This window comes from Lithobates pipiens, unplaced genomic scaffold, assembly GCF_037356315.1.
Source record: "Lithobates pipiens isolate NorthernLeopardFrog02 unplaced genomic scaffold, aLitPip1_a1.2 Scaffold_8, whole genome shotgun sequence".
Classification (NCBI taxonomy): Eukaryota; Metazoa; Chordata; class Amphibia; order Anura; family Ranidae; genus Lithobates; species Lithobates pipiens.
The window spans coordinates 531,295,874-531,312,082 of NW_027507903.1; the positions used below are offsets into that span (position 1 = coordinate 531,295,874).

General features: G+C 39.7%; 1 protein-coding gene across 1 annotated transcript in view; it reads right to left on the reverse strand.

The window, feature by feature from the left end:
- Window positions 1-768: 768 nt before the first annotated feature.
- Window positions 769-16,209, reverse strand: part of LOC143962245 (uncharacterized) — a 16,518-nt gene continuing 1,077 nt past the window's right edge. Inside the window, exons 2-5 of the mRNA XM_077471568.1 lie at window positions 2,910-2,987; window positions 2,698-2,756; window positions 1,289-1,376; window positions 769-779 (exon numbers count right to left, since the gene is read on the reverse strand). Coding sequence (XP_077327694.1) covers window positions 769-779; window positions 1,289-1,376; window positions 2,698-2,756; window positions 2,910-2,987 — 236 coding nt within the window. The remainder of the gene's footprint in view (window positions 780-1,288; window positions 1,377-2,697; window positions 2,757-2,909; window positions 2,988-16,209) is intronic.

Here is a 16,209-nt window from a genome sequence, read left to right on the forward strand (position 1 = left end):
GTGTGAGTTTGATTCTATCACTGAGATCCTGCTGACACATCTGCATGAATTTCTTCAGTTTTGGATTGGACAATTTATATGGACTTTAATACATTTTTTGGATTTAATGAGTTTATAATAATTCATTTTTTTATCACTAATTAATTCATTTTTTTATTTATCAATTGTTTAATTATTTAAATTGATTTTTTTTCACTATTATCATGTTTTTTGAAATTGTGGTTTATATTTGGTAGTATTTCACACAATCATGGGTGTAGGTGTTTTTTGCCATTTTTGATATTAATGTTCTTTATTGCACAGGTGATCAATTTATTCATTTTAGCGATTAATTTAATTTTTGCTTTTTAATCATTTGCTTTAGCGCAGTTCCTTATATTTTAGAAGCGTGTAGTGAGGGCATAGTTATAGAAGGGTGCAGCTGGATGGATGAGGAGCTGCTGCACAAACATTTTCATGAGTGCTGGTAGTCTACCGCCACTCCAAGTATTAGGCAAAAAAAATGTAATTTTGGGTTTGTATCATCTCTTTAGGAAGTGTACCGTACTTTGCTAAAAAATGGTGTCCTACTTAAGGCTTACAATCTCTGAATCACTGATAAACGAGTAACTACAGTGTCTCACTTGTGTGTAAATTTCATCTTCGGTTATTGAGCTTTGTTAAAAGGCTTTTACAGCAAAAGAGAAATGGGTAAACACGAAAAAAAAGCCTAAAGAACCATCTGCTGGATAAATAGAAGACCACAGCTTTCATAAATATCTAAAATATTTAGTCCTGATCTTAAAGAAAGAAACAATTTAAAGGAGAAACTAGGATAGTTTTTGGTCACAGATGTAACATGCCTGCTCAGTGAGTGCTTAGTAAATCTTCACTGGAAGAACATGTGACAGGTTGATAACACATGAAAGCAATTGTAAAACAAGACAGAGCATTGTCACCTTATAAAAGAAAATGCCTGAACAAAAACCATCCTGGCAGAATCACCTGGTATTTTTTTAATAAAAAGCTGCAGGTTTAAAAGTTTCCAATTGGTAATAAAAAAAAAAAAATACATAAATAATTTACATTATGTGAGCTTTTTAGGGATCGGGCTTAGATCTACTTTAAAATAAAAAAAGGGAGCTTATTTGGTCTGAAAGGTCATTTTGCCAATAGGCCGTCAGCACAAGTAAATTCATCTGGGAAAATCGAAAAGAACCCTTTGAAGCCAACGGATACAACTGCCAGTTTATACCAAAGTTCAAGATACCGCATTTTGTGTGAAATTGCATTTGAATTTTGTACTCACTGTAACGTGGATCAAGAACGTATGGTATTTGTACAAAGCCATCTTTTTTTACCCATTTTGTAATATCTGGACTGAATTTGGTGGATGTCTAAAGGGGGAAAAACATCCAACATATGAAAGGAGCACATTGCTACAAGAAGAATCTGGGCTATCTACATCTCAGTCAAGTATGATTATCTCCAGCGCTGAATGAATGTTGAAGTAAAGTAATGACATCTAAACATTTGATAACCATTGTTATATATAACACAAATTGTCATTTTCAGCCATGCAATTTATTTTCAGTTCTTATTGTTTATTACCAAAAGTAACTGTTGTTAAGGTAAATAACAATACAGGATACAACAAAAGTAAAAAATTGTGCTGTCCCCTTTAAATGAGAGGCTTCCAATTCGTGAAAAAAATGTGGCACAAATAATAATGTGAAAGGCACAGACGATTATGGTTGCAAAATCAATTGGGTAAACCAATTATATCAGAAAGTAAAGCTTAAAAAATAAAAATAAGTGTCCAGTATAGTCTGTGAGTGACCATCACCACACTTAAGTGCAAATACACTATATTGCCAAAAGTACTGTGATGCCTGCCTTTACACACACACAAACACAAACTTTAATGGAATTCCAGACTTAGTCCATAGGGTTAAATTTTGAGTTGGTCCATCCTTTTCTCAGCTATAACAGCTTCAACTCTTCTGGGAAGGCTGTCCACAAGGTTTAGGAGTGTGTGTATGAGAATGTTTGACCATTTTTTCAGAAGCGTATTTGTGAGGGCAGGCACCTATGTAGACGAGAAGGCCTGTTTCTGCTCTAATTCATCCCAAAAGTGTTCTATTGGGTTGAGGTCCACCCCAAACACGCTCATCCATGTCTTTATGGACCTTGCTTTGTGCACTGGTGCACAGTCATGTTCGAATAGGAAAGAGCCATTCCCAAACTGTTCCCACAAACTTGGGAGCATGAAATTGTCCAAAATGTATTGGTATGCTGACACCTTAAGAGTTCCCTTTACTGGAACTAAGGGGCCAAGGCCAAGCCCTGAAAAACAACCCCGCATCACAAAATGATTTGGAGGGGGGACCCAATATTTTTGGCAATATAGTGAGGATGAGCGAGTTTCAGGTGGAGAAATTGAAACAAATAGATTTTAAAATGTTCCGCGAATTGGATGTGAACCCAGCCTCAAATTTGTTAGGTTTCCATGTCATTAGCGGACACAGGGATGCGGAGGTCAACAGAAGGAACCGGTGTGCGGAGTGGGTGACAGAAGATTGGGGGATGCACCGACGTGACCGCATCAGCATTACTCTCTGCAATATTGTATGTAAGCTCAGGGCACCATGGTGATAAAAAAAAAAAACACTATCATTTTACATATTGTTCAAGTATCACAACGTTTATAAAACTTACTATAAGAATATCCCCTTCAAAATAAGCGCTGGACCCCAGGTGGTCTTCTGAAACCAGTCCTAGAAAGAACGTGTAACGTTAATCTTAAACTAGGTATAATTAGATTTATTTTGTATAGGATTTAAAACATTTACTTTAGCTGCTAAAATAAGCATTATGCATTCATATTTTACTCTTTACGGTAGATGATAAGAAAGCAGAATAATTCTTACTTTGGTTAATATGAAGAATGTCATCCACAGGTGCTGTACTGGCTTGGAGATCTGTAGTAAAAACTGTCCCAGTCACCCCTGGAGGTCAACAGAAGAGTATACATTAATTGTATTTTCACACGTAAATGTATTTTGTATATTTGTAGCATTAATAAAGAAATGCTCTGCTAAACGTATCACTTCCCCCCCCCCCCCCCCCCAACACTCTTTATTACAAAATATTTTCCTTACATAATTTACATAGTTACATTTTAAATCCTTATACAATTCTTCTTAAGCCCCATACACACTATCAGATTGTCTGCTGATTTTTTCCTTCAGGTTTACCAAAACAGTGTAGTGCAAGGGCCTGCCTGATTGCATACACATTGAAACCCCTAAGGTTTGACCTCATATTATATGGTTTTGGTAAATCTGATGGAAAAAATCAGCAGACAATCGGATAGTGTGTATGGGGCTTTATACTTCTAATTACATTTCCATTTTCTCCTCTCATTCACTCCATTCTCTCACATCCACCCATGGCCACTTTACACTACATTTTTGGATATTCCTGTGTCTATTGTTAAAGAGGAAGTAAACTCTCCCACTCTGATGCTTCTTTTCATTTAGCCCATTATAAGTTATTATCAAACTATAGCCACTGTAATCCAGCCCAAATCGCATATTACTTACTGTTTAAAGAAACTTTAAAAAACTTGTTTCCAGGGGTTAGGCAGCGCCATCTTAAGTATTGTTTTCTGAGTCCACAGTGGAGTGTATTTACGCCCTTACATTGAGCACTTCCTGTACTGTTAACCAAGCCTCCTTCTCAATCCAACGTTTCTATGGCAACCCTGCTTCCCTGTTCATAGCTGACTTGTTTTATTTTATAGTATTTACTTGTGCTGCTTATCCAGCGTTTGCCTGTTTGAGTCCTATCAGCTTCAGCTGATTAGAGTGCAGTAATGCTGTCCCATGCCGTGCTTTACACTGCATGTGATGTCACAGGGTCACATGGGGTGTAGGAGAAAGCTCTGAGTGATTATGAAGCCTCCTGGGATATCAGTGTTGTGCGGTAGGAAGTCCTGATAACAGATAGATAAGACATAGAGAGTGTGCCGTAAATCAGGGGAGATCTGGGCATGCTCAGTGACATCATTCTAATGAACAAAAAGGATTACAACAATACTAAGCAAGTAAGGAGATATCTACAAGCAGTGTTCATTAGGGGTTTTTTATGCCGATTTACATGGGACAAAGTTGTGAGGGAGGGTTTACCACCACATTAAGCATGATCTATTCCACGTTGCCCATATATTTTCATACCTCTGCACATTTCCCCTTTGTTCATACATTATTCTTTCATAAGGTAAAACCTCATTAACTGCTCTCACCCATTGAGTTTTTGTCGGTGGATTTGGTTGAATCCATTTCTCTATTTGTTTTCTTGCCAGAAATAATACTTCCTGTAAGAAAATCCTGTTATATCTACTACCTTTCTCATCCCTTAATATCCCCAGCAAACAGAGTTCCAATGTGGCCAAGATAGATTTATTTAAAACTTTTTCTATTTTTCTGATCACCTGTTGCCAATATCTCCCCATTTTACCACAATACCACATTACATGAAGGAAGTCCGCTCCCCCCTGCCCACATCTAGTGCATTTTGATTCAGGCATCATCCCCATTTTATGCAGTCTATTTGGAGCCAAGTATGTCTGATGTATTATATTTAGCTGAATTATCCTATTATTCATTGCGGGGGATACTTTTAGGTGGGAGGTGTAGACTTCATCCCATTCCTGATCGCTCATGTCTGGGATAGCTGTCTGCCCTTTATCTCTTATTCTTCATGTTCACCTCCTATTTTTTTCTGTAGCAAATGTGAGTAGAGCTTAGATATTAATCCCTTTGGTCCCCGTGATCTCAAAATACCTGTAAGGCAGGGCTCAAGTCCTGCGGGAACGCATGGGAACGGAGTTCCTGTACTTTTTCGACAACAGGAACTCAGTTCCCATTAGCAGCCATGTCCTGCAAGACTTTGAAATATGCGAGCTGTGTGGCAGGTGCTACACCAGCAGCCACCGACACAGCTCGCAATAGTAAGTGCCGCACACCTGACCATTCAGGCATTGCCAGTAGGGGGCCCATGACAGCTTCCACTTCGATCTACCTGTCAATCACAGCTAGCTGACGGGTAGATCAGGTCCCTGCTGCTAAGAGATTGTATTTAGTCAGACCTCTCGTGATGCGCTCCTCCCCGCCGGCCCCCCCTGATTTTCTGTCTCCTCATCCTCCCCCCTTGTCCTGAATACTTGCTCTGTGTATCCCGCTGAATCTCCCCCTCCTCTATCTTCAGTAGGCATGTGCAATTCGTTTCGTAACTAATCGAAATTCGGCCAAATTTTGCATCATTCGGATGCATCCGAATGTCCGAATAAAAAAATAACGAATTACAACAAATACGAAAGAAATATAACTAATGAATTTGAATGCATTCGACATCGAATTCGAAAACAATTCTGGTCGAATCGAATTTGAAAACAAATTTGAATAAAAATCGAAAAAATATAAATCGATTTCTAAAAAAAGAATACAGTAAAATAGAATATAAAATAATAACACAATAGAATAAATATATATACCATCTTCCGAAATTCGAATTTCCTATAGAATGAATTAGAATAGAAAAAATTTGAATACAAAAGAACAGACTAGAAAAACAATTGAATAGAATAGTATAAAATATTATTTTTCTATTTATTTTTATTCTATCACTGAGTCCAAGCCTTATTCTTCAAGGGGAAACCCAAACCCCAACCCTAACCCTAACCCTAAACCTAACCCGAACTCCAAGTTGGGGATTGTCCACTTGCCATGACACCTGCCACAGGTGCCACTTGACCGGCCACGGGTGCCACGTGACCAAGTTGTGGACTGTCCACTTGCCACATCACCTGCCAAAAGTTATGGGGTTCCTAGCACCAAGTGACCCCGAGATATGTATCTCGGGGGCCACTTACAGCTAGAGTGTGGCCCCCGAGATATGTGGCCCCAAATTCAGGTCGCAAAAAGTCATTCTCTGATATGGACAATATGACAAACACTTTTCTGTAGCAGAGAATGACATTTTGTGACCCTAATTTGGGGCCACATATCTCAGGGTCACTTGGTGCTAGAAACCCCAAATTTGGTGATTTGGTGAAATCATTATATACTAAATTCGAATTTTGGAAGATGGTGGTTTTATAATATATATATATATATTTCTTTCCGACATTCGAATTTCGTATAGAATGAATTCGAATTTTAATAGAAAAGATTAAAATGGAAAAAGAGAATAGACTAGGAAAACGATAGAACAGAATAGAATATATTATATTTTATTCTGTTCTATTGTTTTTCTAGTCTATTCTTTTATATTCTATAGAAATCTTTTCTATTCAAATTCATTCTATACAAAATTCGAATGTCTATATAAAACAAAATAATTATATATATTTATTATTATTTTTTTTTTTTATAGACATTCGAATTTCGTATAGAATGAATTCGAATTTGAATAGAAAAGATTTTGAATAAGTCTATTCTTTTATATTCTATTAAAATCTTTTCTATTCAAATTCATTCTATACGAAATTCGAATGTCTAAAAAAAATAAAATAATAATAATCATATATATATATATATATATATAATTATTTTTTTAGACATTCAAATTTCGTAAAGAATGAATTCGAATTTGAATAGAAAAGATTTTAATAGAATATAAAAGAATAGACTAGAAAAACAATAGAAAAGAACAGAATAAAATATAATATATTCTATTCTATTGTTTTCTAGTCAACTTTCTATTTTATTATAATCTTTTCTATCCAAATTTAAAATTAATTAATTTCAAAATTTTAATTCATTCTATTTGAAATTCGAATTTCAGAAGATGGTTGTATATTCTTTCTATTTTATTCTATTAAATTATATATTTTTTCTAATCTTTTCTATTTGAATTAGAAATTTTGGAAGATGGTTAGTTACTTATATATATCTGTCACATCAACTTCTCATACTTGCAGTGTACCAGTGCAAAAAAACACACATCTTATTTCATTTATATTTATCACATCAATGAAGTTGTCAGCATGCCTGATTGAAGAAGTCACGGATGTCGATCTTAAGGCAAGTACATATGCTGTATGTCATTGTCCACTTGCCACATCACCTGCCACAAGTTGTGTATTGTCCACTTGCCACATCACCTGCCACAAGTTGTGTATTTTCCACTTGCCACATCAACTGCCACAAGTTATGTATTGTCAACGTGCCACGTTACTGGCCACGGGTGCCACAGGAACTGCCAGGGGTGCCACGTGACTTGTCGCGAGTTTCACGTGAACAGCCACGAGTGCCACGTGTACCACGTGACCTGCCACAAGTGCCACATGACCAAGTTGTGGATTGGCCACTTATGCGATGCATAGTAGTCCATTATGCTTTGCCTTTGCAGGGAATGAAAGAGGAAGTAAACTCATCAGGGTTTACTTCCTCTTTAATGCCAGAAGGAAAGTTTATGTGGAAATAGCTTAGGTTGGAATATCAGCGAGTGTGTCTTGGAGCCCTGCAGAGTTTGCAGCCCCCCAAGCTAACATACATCGACTAAGCAGGAACACATCACTATCTCCCTAAGCATTCTGTCCAGATAATGTGCAGTTAATTTATGACTTTTCCATTTAACCCTGTGTTATCCAACCTCTGTTCAATGAAAAGTGTAAACTCACCACATAAACACTCTATATACAAAATAACATTCCCCAATAAAGATCAGAACATGATGTTCACATTTGCATGGAAGCACAATTGAATGAATGCTGATTATTCAGAGAATTGCCGTATTTATGTTTATTGAGAATTTTTTTTTTTATGTACTAACAGTTAAGCTTCATACACACAATACGAAAATTGGATGAAAAATACCACTTTTGAAGCATTTGTGCATATGAGCATATCATTTTTATTTATTTTTTGGTGGGGGAGTGGATCTTGGGTGGGAGTTCTTACACTTTTTTCCCCAGGACTTGACCCCTGCTGTAAGGGGATATTTAGATATTTTTAAATTCCTTTCTTCTAAACTATACCTGAAGCACCTGCTAAACTGAAATTATCTATAAAACTGTTTACTCTATAAGTTATATTGTTTACACAGATGCTAATATATTTTTATCATAAAGCTGACCAATGGTTGTAATCTTATTCTTCTTCCAGAATTTGCTATGCTCATATTTCCAGATGCTCAAATGTTGGATTATTCCACAAGGCAATTTCTCATGGAATATCAGTAAAGCCCGTCAGTTTTTTTGCTTCCTTCCATACTGCCTTGGCCACCTTTAGAAGAGGGATTTTTACTCCTACCCTCCTCAGATCCTTTATTTCTAATCCTATCAGGAGGTCTTTTACTTGCATTTTACTCAATAGATATTCCTCTATCCTTGTTTTTTTTTTCCTGTCCTACCCAAGACCTTAAGTGCTTCAGTTGCCTTGCCAGGTAATATAAATATAAGTCCAGGAGAGTCAACCCGGCTTCTATTTTTGGTCTTTGTAACTTACTAAGTTTTAATTTACATCTACCATGTGCCCAAATAAACCTAGTCACCTGTGAATTTCATTTTTTTAATATCCGTTTTGGTATTTTTACAGAGGAATGTGCAAACACATACAAAAACTTGGGCAATACAATACAATAGACTTAACCAGATGAATTCTTCCTGCCATTGGTAACCTTATCCATATTCCCAGTTTTCTCTTAACATATTCTACCAAGGGGATTAGATTAACTTTCACGTCTTCCTCAGGATTCCGAGTGATATTTATTCCTATATATTTAAACATGTCAACTATTTTTAATGGGGTCTGGACTCTCCTTTCGTTACCGTGCGTAGCAACATAAGTGCTGATTTCTGCCAGTTTATTTTAAGTCCTGAAAATGATCCATAAGTTTCTATTATTTTCATCGCTTCCATCAGGCATGCTTGTGCATCTCCCATATACTGTATAATATAATGTCATCTGCATATAAACCTATATGCTCAGTTTTTTTCACCACTTTAATCTCTTTGTACCTTTTTGATTGCCTAAATTTGTCAATGCTTCAATTGCCAGGGCAAATAATTGAGGTGACATTGGGCAACCCTGACTTGTTCCCCTGTGTAATTTTATTGTGGGGGGATAATATTCCATTTATTAACAGATTAGAACCATGGTTGTTTATAAATCATTCTGATCCATTTTCAAAATTTTTCCCCAAAACCATTTTTTCCAACACTGTCTGTAGGAACTCCCATTCTATAGAATCAAATGCCTTGGCCGTATCTAACGTTGCCAACACACTTGTTTCTGGAATAATCTCTCTCATCTGTATCATAAACTGCGTTCTGCTAATATTAATTGAGGTGGATTTCCCTGGCATAAATCCAGTTTGGTCATCCGCTATGATGGATAGAATTACTTCATTAACCATTTCAGCCCCGGACCATTTTGCTGGTGAAAGACCAGACCACTTTTTGCGATTCGGCACTGCGTCGCTTTAACTGACAATTGCGCGGTCATGTGACGTGGCTCCCAAACAAAATTGACGTCCTTTTTTTCCCACAAATAGATCTTTCTTTTGGTGGTAGTTGATCACCCCTGCGGTTTTTATTTTTTGCGCTACTAACAAAAATAGAGCGACAATTTTGAAAAAAAACGCATTATTTTTTACTTTTTGTTAGAATAAATATCCCCCATAAATATATAAAAAACATTTTTTCCCTCAGTTTAGGACGAAATGTATTCTTCTACATATTTTTGGTAAAAAAAAAAAAAATTCGCAATAAGTGATTATTGATTGGTTTGCGCAAAAGTTGTAGCGTTTACAAAATAGGGGATAGTTTTATGGCATTTTTATTAATTTTTTTTTTTTTTACTAGTAATGGCGGCGATCAGCGATTTTTATTTGGACTGCGACATTTTGGCGGACACATCGGACATTTTTGACACATTTTTGGGACCATTGTCATTTATACAGCAATCACTGCTAAATAAATGCAGTGAGTCCTGTGTAAATTACACTGGCAGTGAAGGGGTTAACCAGTGGGTTGCAGTGTAGGGGTTAAGTGTTCCTAGGGGTGTGTTACTAACTGTTGGGGGCTGGGCTTTAATTTAGTGAACACTGATCTCTGCTCCAATCACATGGAGCAGAGATCAGCGTCACTAGTTGCTAGGCAGAATGGGGAAATGCTGTTTACAATGGCATTTCCTCGTTCAGCCGCCCCGTGAGATGATCGTGGGGTCCCGACCAGCATGCGAGCGCGCCGCTGATGGCGCGCTCGTGATGGCTGGTCGGCATTAAAGACTGGACGTACCTGTACGCCAATATGCCTGCCCGTGCCATTCTGCCGACGTACATCGGCGTGCGCTGGTCGGGAACCGGTTAAGCCTTTTAGCTAATATTTTTGCTAGTACTTTGTAATCTATATTTAGTAATGAAATTGGTCTATATGACCCACATTCAGTTCCATCTTTATCTGGTTTTGGTATCAATATAACTGTTGCCTCGTACATAGAGGGAGGCATTACTCCCTGTAAATATGTCTCTCTATTCATTTTTGTCATAACTGGTGCCATAATCTCCACATGTCGCTGGTACATGTCCAACGAACCCAGAAATAACTTCGGAGACATATCGCCAGTCATAGCTGTGTGCAGGTGCCGCTGTAACAGCTTTGATCTAAGGTAAGTTTTTCATAATGAGCTGGTATGCATTGCATACTAGCTCATTTTGCCTTTGTCTGTTTTTTTTTCAGGTTTACAACCACTTTCAGGCTAGTTATACAAGCTTGGATTTCTCTTGTACAGGCCCACAAACAAAATTAGAAATATCACTCAATTCCCCCAGCCACACTAAACAGCGTGGAAAGATGAATGTTCTCTGTTGGTAAAACTCGATACGCTTATGTTCAGCTTAAAGCACAGCTTCACTCTCTCAATCAACATTGACTATGTTTATTCTTTATGCTGTTAGCATTAGTAAATAGATAGGAAAGTATATTGCATTTACCCGTTTCAGATTTTTTTTTATTTTTACTTTTCTTCTGTTATTTCCTGGTTTTCAAGGCCTAGGCAAAAGGATGTCATAGATCCCAGGAGTCTTAATCACTTCAATACAGGGCACTTAAACACCTTCCTGCCCAGACCAATTTTGAGCTTTCAGCGCTGTCGCACTTTGAATGACAATTGCGCGGTCATGCTACACAGTACCCAAATGAAATTTTTATAATTTTTTTCCCCACAAATAGAGCTTTCTTTTGGTGGTATTTGATCACCTCTACAGTTTTTATTTTTTGCGCTACAAATAAAAAAATACAGATTTTTTTTTTAAAAAAAAATGTTTTTTTTTGTTTCAGTTTCAAAACTTTGTAAATAAGTACGTTTTCTCCTTCACTGATGGGCACTGATGGGGCTACACTGATGGGCACTGATAAGGCGGCACTGATGGGCACCAATGATGTGGCACCAATGAAGTGGCACTGATGAGGTGGCATTGATGGACACTGATATGTGGCACTGATAGGTGGCACTGATGGGCACTGACAGGCGGCACTGATGGGTGGCACTGATGGGCGACACGGATGGGCACTGATAGGTGGCACAAATTGGCACTGATAGCTGGCACGGATGGGCGGCACAGGTGGGCATGGATGGGCGGCACAGGTGGGCATGGATGGGCGGCACAGGTGGGCATGGATGGGCGGCACAGGTGGGCACTCATAGGCGGCATTGTATTATTATACTGTACTAATGGATGCCAATCAGTGCCAAACAATAATGCATGCCAATCAGTTTTATCCATTGTGGGCACTGATTGGCATCCATTATGGGCACTGATTGGCATCCATTGTGACACTGACTGGCATCCCTGGTGGTCTAGGGAGGATTACCTTTTGCTGGGCATCCCTGGTGGTCCAGTGTGGGCATCCTCGGGGGGGCTGTGCTGATAATCGATCAGCACAGACCCCCCCTGTCAGAGGAGCAGCCGATCGGCTCTCCTCTACTCGCGTCTGACAGACGCGAGTGAGGAAAAGCCGATCACCGGCTCTTCCTATTTACACTGTGATCAGCCGTGATTGGACACGGCTGATCACGTGGTAAAGAGTCTCCGTCGGAGACTCTTCACCGAGATCGTAGTTGCCGGGTTTCAGACTGACACCCCGCAACAACGATCGCCACGATGCGCACCCCCGGGGGCGCGCAGCAAGTCATAATCCTGATCACGTCATATGACGTCCGATCAGGATTATGCAACCACTTTGCCACCGTCAATTGCCTATAGGGTGGGTGGCAAGTGGTTAAGGATGGGCTCTCTTAGCTAAGCACACTTCCATGCCGACATGTGCCTGAGCTAAGGGCAGATGGATTCCAATAAGTAGTAAATGTTACATAAATCAACTGTCCTTACTGAAGATGGCCATAGCCAGAAGTGCCTAGTGGTGTTTTTGTAGTTCCACTTTAAGAGAGCATGAATTTCTAGGATGACATACTCCTGGGGTGAAAGTTCAGGGGGAGGAGACAGAACAGGAAGTGTCTCAGATATTTCATAGTTCTGCCAGCATACATCAGCAGGTTCCCCAGGCCCACTGATGGGGAAGGCTATAAAACACTCATGACATAGAGCGACACCTCTCTAGCACACCCTGCTGCAGTATGCTCATGCTCAAACACCATGTTGCAGAAAAAGGAATTTTTAAGATTTTGTTGAGGTATAATTAGGATTACCACAGTCCCCCTTCTTGCTACGGAAATCATAAAAATGCAAAAAGGAACTTGGCAAAATAACATTCAACCACCCTCACTATGCTTAAAAGATCTTGGTCACTTACAGTTGTTCTACCAAAAATATGCCCGCCTCAGTTGGGATATATTGTCCAATTACATAAGGGATAGGAAAATGAACACATTGTGTTACAATCCATCTGTATGTACAAATTTCATGAAAATTTAAAATATTTCAAAGCTTTCAACGTACAACAATCACCAGATACTTAAAGTAATTCTAAACCCAGGGCCCTGCATTCACTATAGCTGGTCTGCCACAGTACACAGAACATGGAAATGCAATTATTTTAATAAATATAAACTGCTATATACCTTTTCTCAGCAGTCTTGTGACTTCTATCAGTGTCTGGAAGTACATTGGTTAAAGCTTGTAGGAGGAGTGTTCATTCTACTGTGACTGTTCTATGAGGCTGCAGGGCCCCTGACTCTCTGTCTGGACAGTGCTGATTGGCCTTGTACTGATCACATGCAGCATCCCAGGAAACAAAAAAACTCTAGCAATACACACCAAACTGAACATGTGCAGAGTGTCCCCAAGGATCTGTACTATCAGAAGGAGGATTGGGGACTGTGGAAGGGGAGGGAGGAGGTCAGAGAAGCCAGGATCAAAACAGCCTTTTTACACAGGATTAACCCCTTAGGTTCCACAGTGACTATAACAAGAATATACAGACTCATTTTGATGTTGTGGGTTTAGGAACACTTTAAGTGACCATACTCTTCAACCGTCACATCCTGTATTTCTCTCTAGATAAAATAGACACATTACAATAAATTACAAACATTTTTTATTTAATATTACTAATGGACCATGTTCAGCACTTTTTTTTCTGTGGCAGTGAAAGTGTTTGGGAGGCTCAGAATTTGCTCCAAAGCCCTGAGATCCTATACCCCTAAATAGATCAACGATCTTGAAAAAATACTAGAGAGCGACTGAGGGCAGGGAAATTACCTTTAATTTTCTGATAATTCCCTGCACTGCTTATCCTGAAACATTGGTCTCTTGTAGTGGACTGACTATACCGTCAGCTCTCCTGATACCCTGATTTAGACATAATTTAGGCTGGGATGAGGGACAGTACAATCACAAATGCTCTTTTTTTTCCATGGTCCAGGAGCCTTTCTCCTGGACCATGAAAAGTCCAGGAGAAAGTCATTGTAAGGCTTGGTTTTTTATTTTTTTTTAAATAGCAAACATATCATATATATACCTCCACTGTGCAGTTAGTTTTGCACAGAGTGGCCCCAATCCTCCTCTTCTGGGGTCCCCCGGTGGTGCCTCCCCACATCGTTTAACCCCCTAGGAGAAACGTTCTCCCGGGGGGGTTACCTTGCGGGCACACTCCTGAGTCTAGCATTCGGCGATAGACGCCAAATGTAGGACTCGGGCCCCTTCCCCCGAAGCTCGCGTCATTGGATTTGAATGACAGCAGTGGGAGCCAATGGCTGCTCTGCTATGAACCTGTCCAATCAAAAGCCGAGACAACGAGCAGAAGGGAAGAGTACATCTCTGGCAGGGGAATACAGGTGAGTAAAAGTGGGGGGGCGGGGGGACCGGTCAGTGACAGAAGTTTTTTTCACCTTAAGGCTGGGTTCACACTGCTGCGGGGGGAGATCCGGATGTGATTCGCACCGCAAATCACATCCGATCTCCGTATCGATGCGAGTTCAGCCATACAGATAGTATGGCTGAATTCGCATCGCTCCCGCAGCAAACTCGCACGGGACCCTTTTTTTGGTCCGCAACAGAATCGGATCGCATGGGGGTTCACACCATGCGATCCGATTCCTGTGCGAGTCGGCAGATCGCACTGCGATATGCGGACGGATCTGGGGGTGTCATTAACATATCATTGACACTCCCAGCCATCCGCATAGGGCAGTGTGAACTGCCGGCGGGAGTAATGCGATGCGGGAAAACGCCGCGGATTCGCGGCGTTCCCGCATCGCAGCGGTGTGAACCCGGCCTAATGCACAGGATGCAATAAGATGAAAAAACACAAGGGTTCGATCTTCGATTCAGTCTCCTTTGTGTAAACACAGTGTCATTTCCGGTTTACTCGGCTGCCAATGGCGCAGTTTAAAAAAAAAAATCACAGTATTCAGAATCAATGTTTTTGGCGATCTGAATACTTTGAAATGCAAAGGAGGGGTTTGTGGTCTTTGAGACCCCCGATCCCACCAAAAAGAGCACCTGTCACCACCTATTGTCACAAGGGATGTTTACATTCCTTGCGACAGCAATAAAAGCGAGCTCGCACAGCAAACGCACGCGTAAGTTACGCCTGCATATGCAGTGTTCAAATCACACGTGAGGTATCGCTGCGATCGTCAGAGCGAGAGCAATCATTTTAGATTTTTTTTTAAAGTGCTGCCTATGGAGATTTTTTGGTACTGTAGTTTGTTGCCATTCCACGAGTGTGCACAATTTTAAAGCATGACATATTAGTTATCTGTTTACATGGCGTAACATTGTCTTTCACATTATACAAAAAAATTTGGCTAACATTACTGTTTCGTTTTTTTTTTAACCACTTTAGCCCCGGACCATATGGCTGGCCAAAGACCAGAGCACTTTTTGCGATTCGGCACTGCGTCACTTTAACTGACAATCGCACAGTCATGCGACGTGGCTCCCAAACAAAATTGACGTCCTTTTTTTCCCCACAAATATTTTCTTAGATTTCTTTTGGTGGTATTTGATCACCCCTGCGGTTTTTATTTTTTGTGCTATAATTTTGCGACAATTTTGAAAAAAAAAATAAATAAATTTTACTTTTTGCTATAATAAATATCCCCCAAAAATAAATAAAAAAAGTTTTTTTCCTCAGTTTAGGCCGATACGTATTCTTCTACATATTTCTGGTTAAAAAAAAATAAAATAAAAAAATGAGCAAATGATTGGTTTGCGTAAAAGTTATTTTAATTTTTTTCATTTTTTAATTTAAATTTTTTTTAAATGGCGGCGATCAGTGATTTTTATCGTGACTGCGACATTATGGCAGAGACGTCGGACATTTTTGATACATTTTTGGGACCATTGTCATTTATACAGCAATCAGTGATATACAAATGCACTGATTCCTGTGTAAATGACACTGGCAGTGAAGGGGTTAACCACAAGGTGGCAGCGTGGGGGTTAAGTGTGTCCTAGGGACGTGTTGCTAACTGTGGGGGGGTGTTGCTGTGTTTTACAGATCACTGATCTCTGCTCCAATCACAGGCAAGAGATAGGCGTCACTTTTGCTAAGCAGAACAGGGAGATGCTTGTTTACTTTAGCATCTCCCCATTCTTCCTCTCCGTGAGGCGATCGCGGGTATCCCTGCGGCGATCGAGTCCGTGGGATCCGCGACCGGACTCACGGAGCTTCCCGCAGGCGCATGCGCCCCTGCCGCCTCTTAAAGGGCAACGTACAGGTACGTGATTCTGCCTGTACGTGCCCTTCTGCTGACG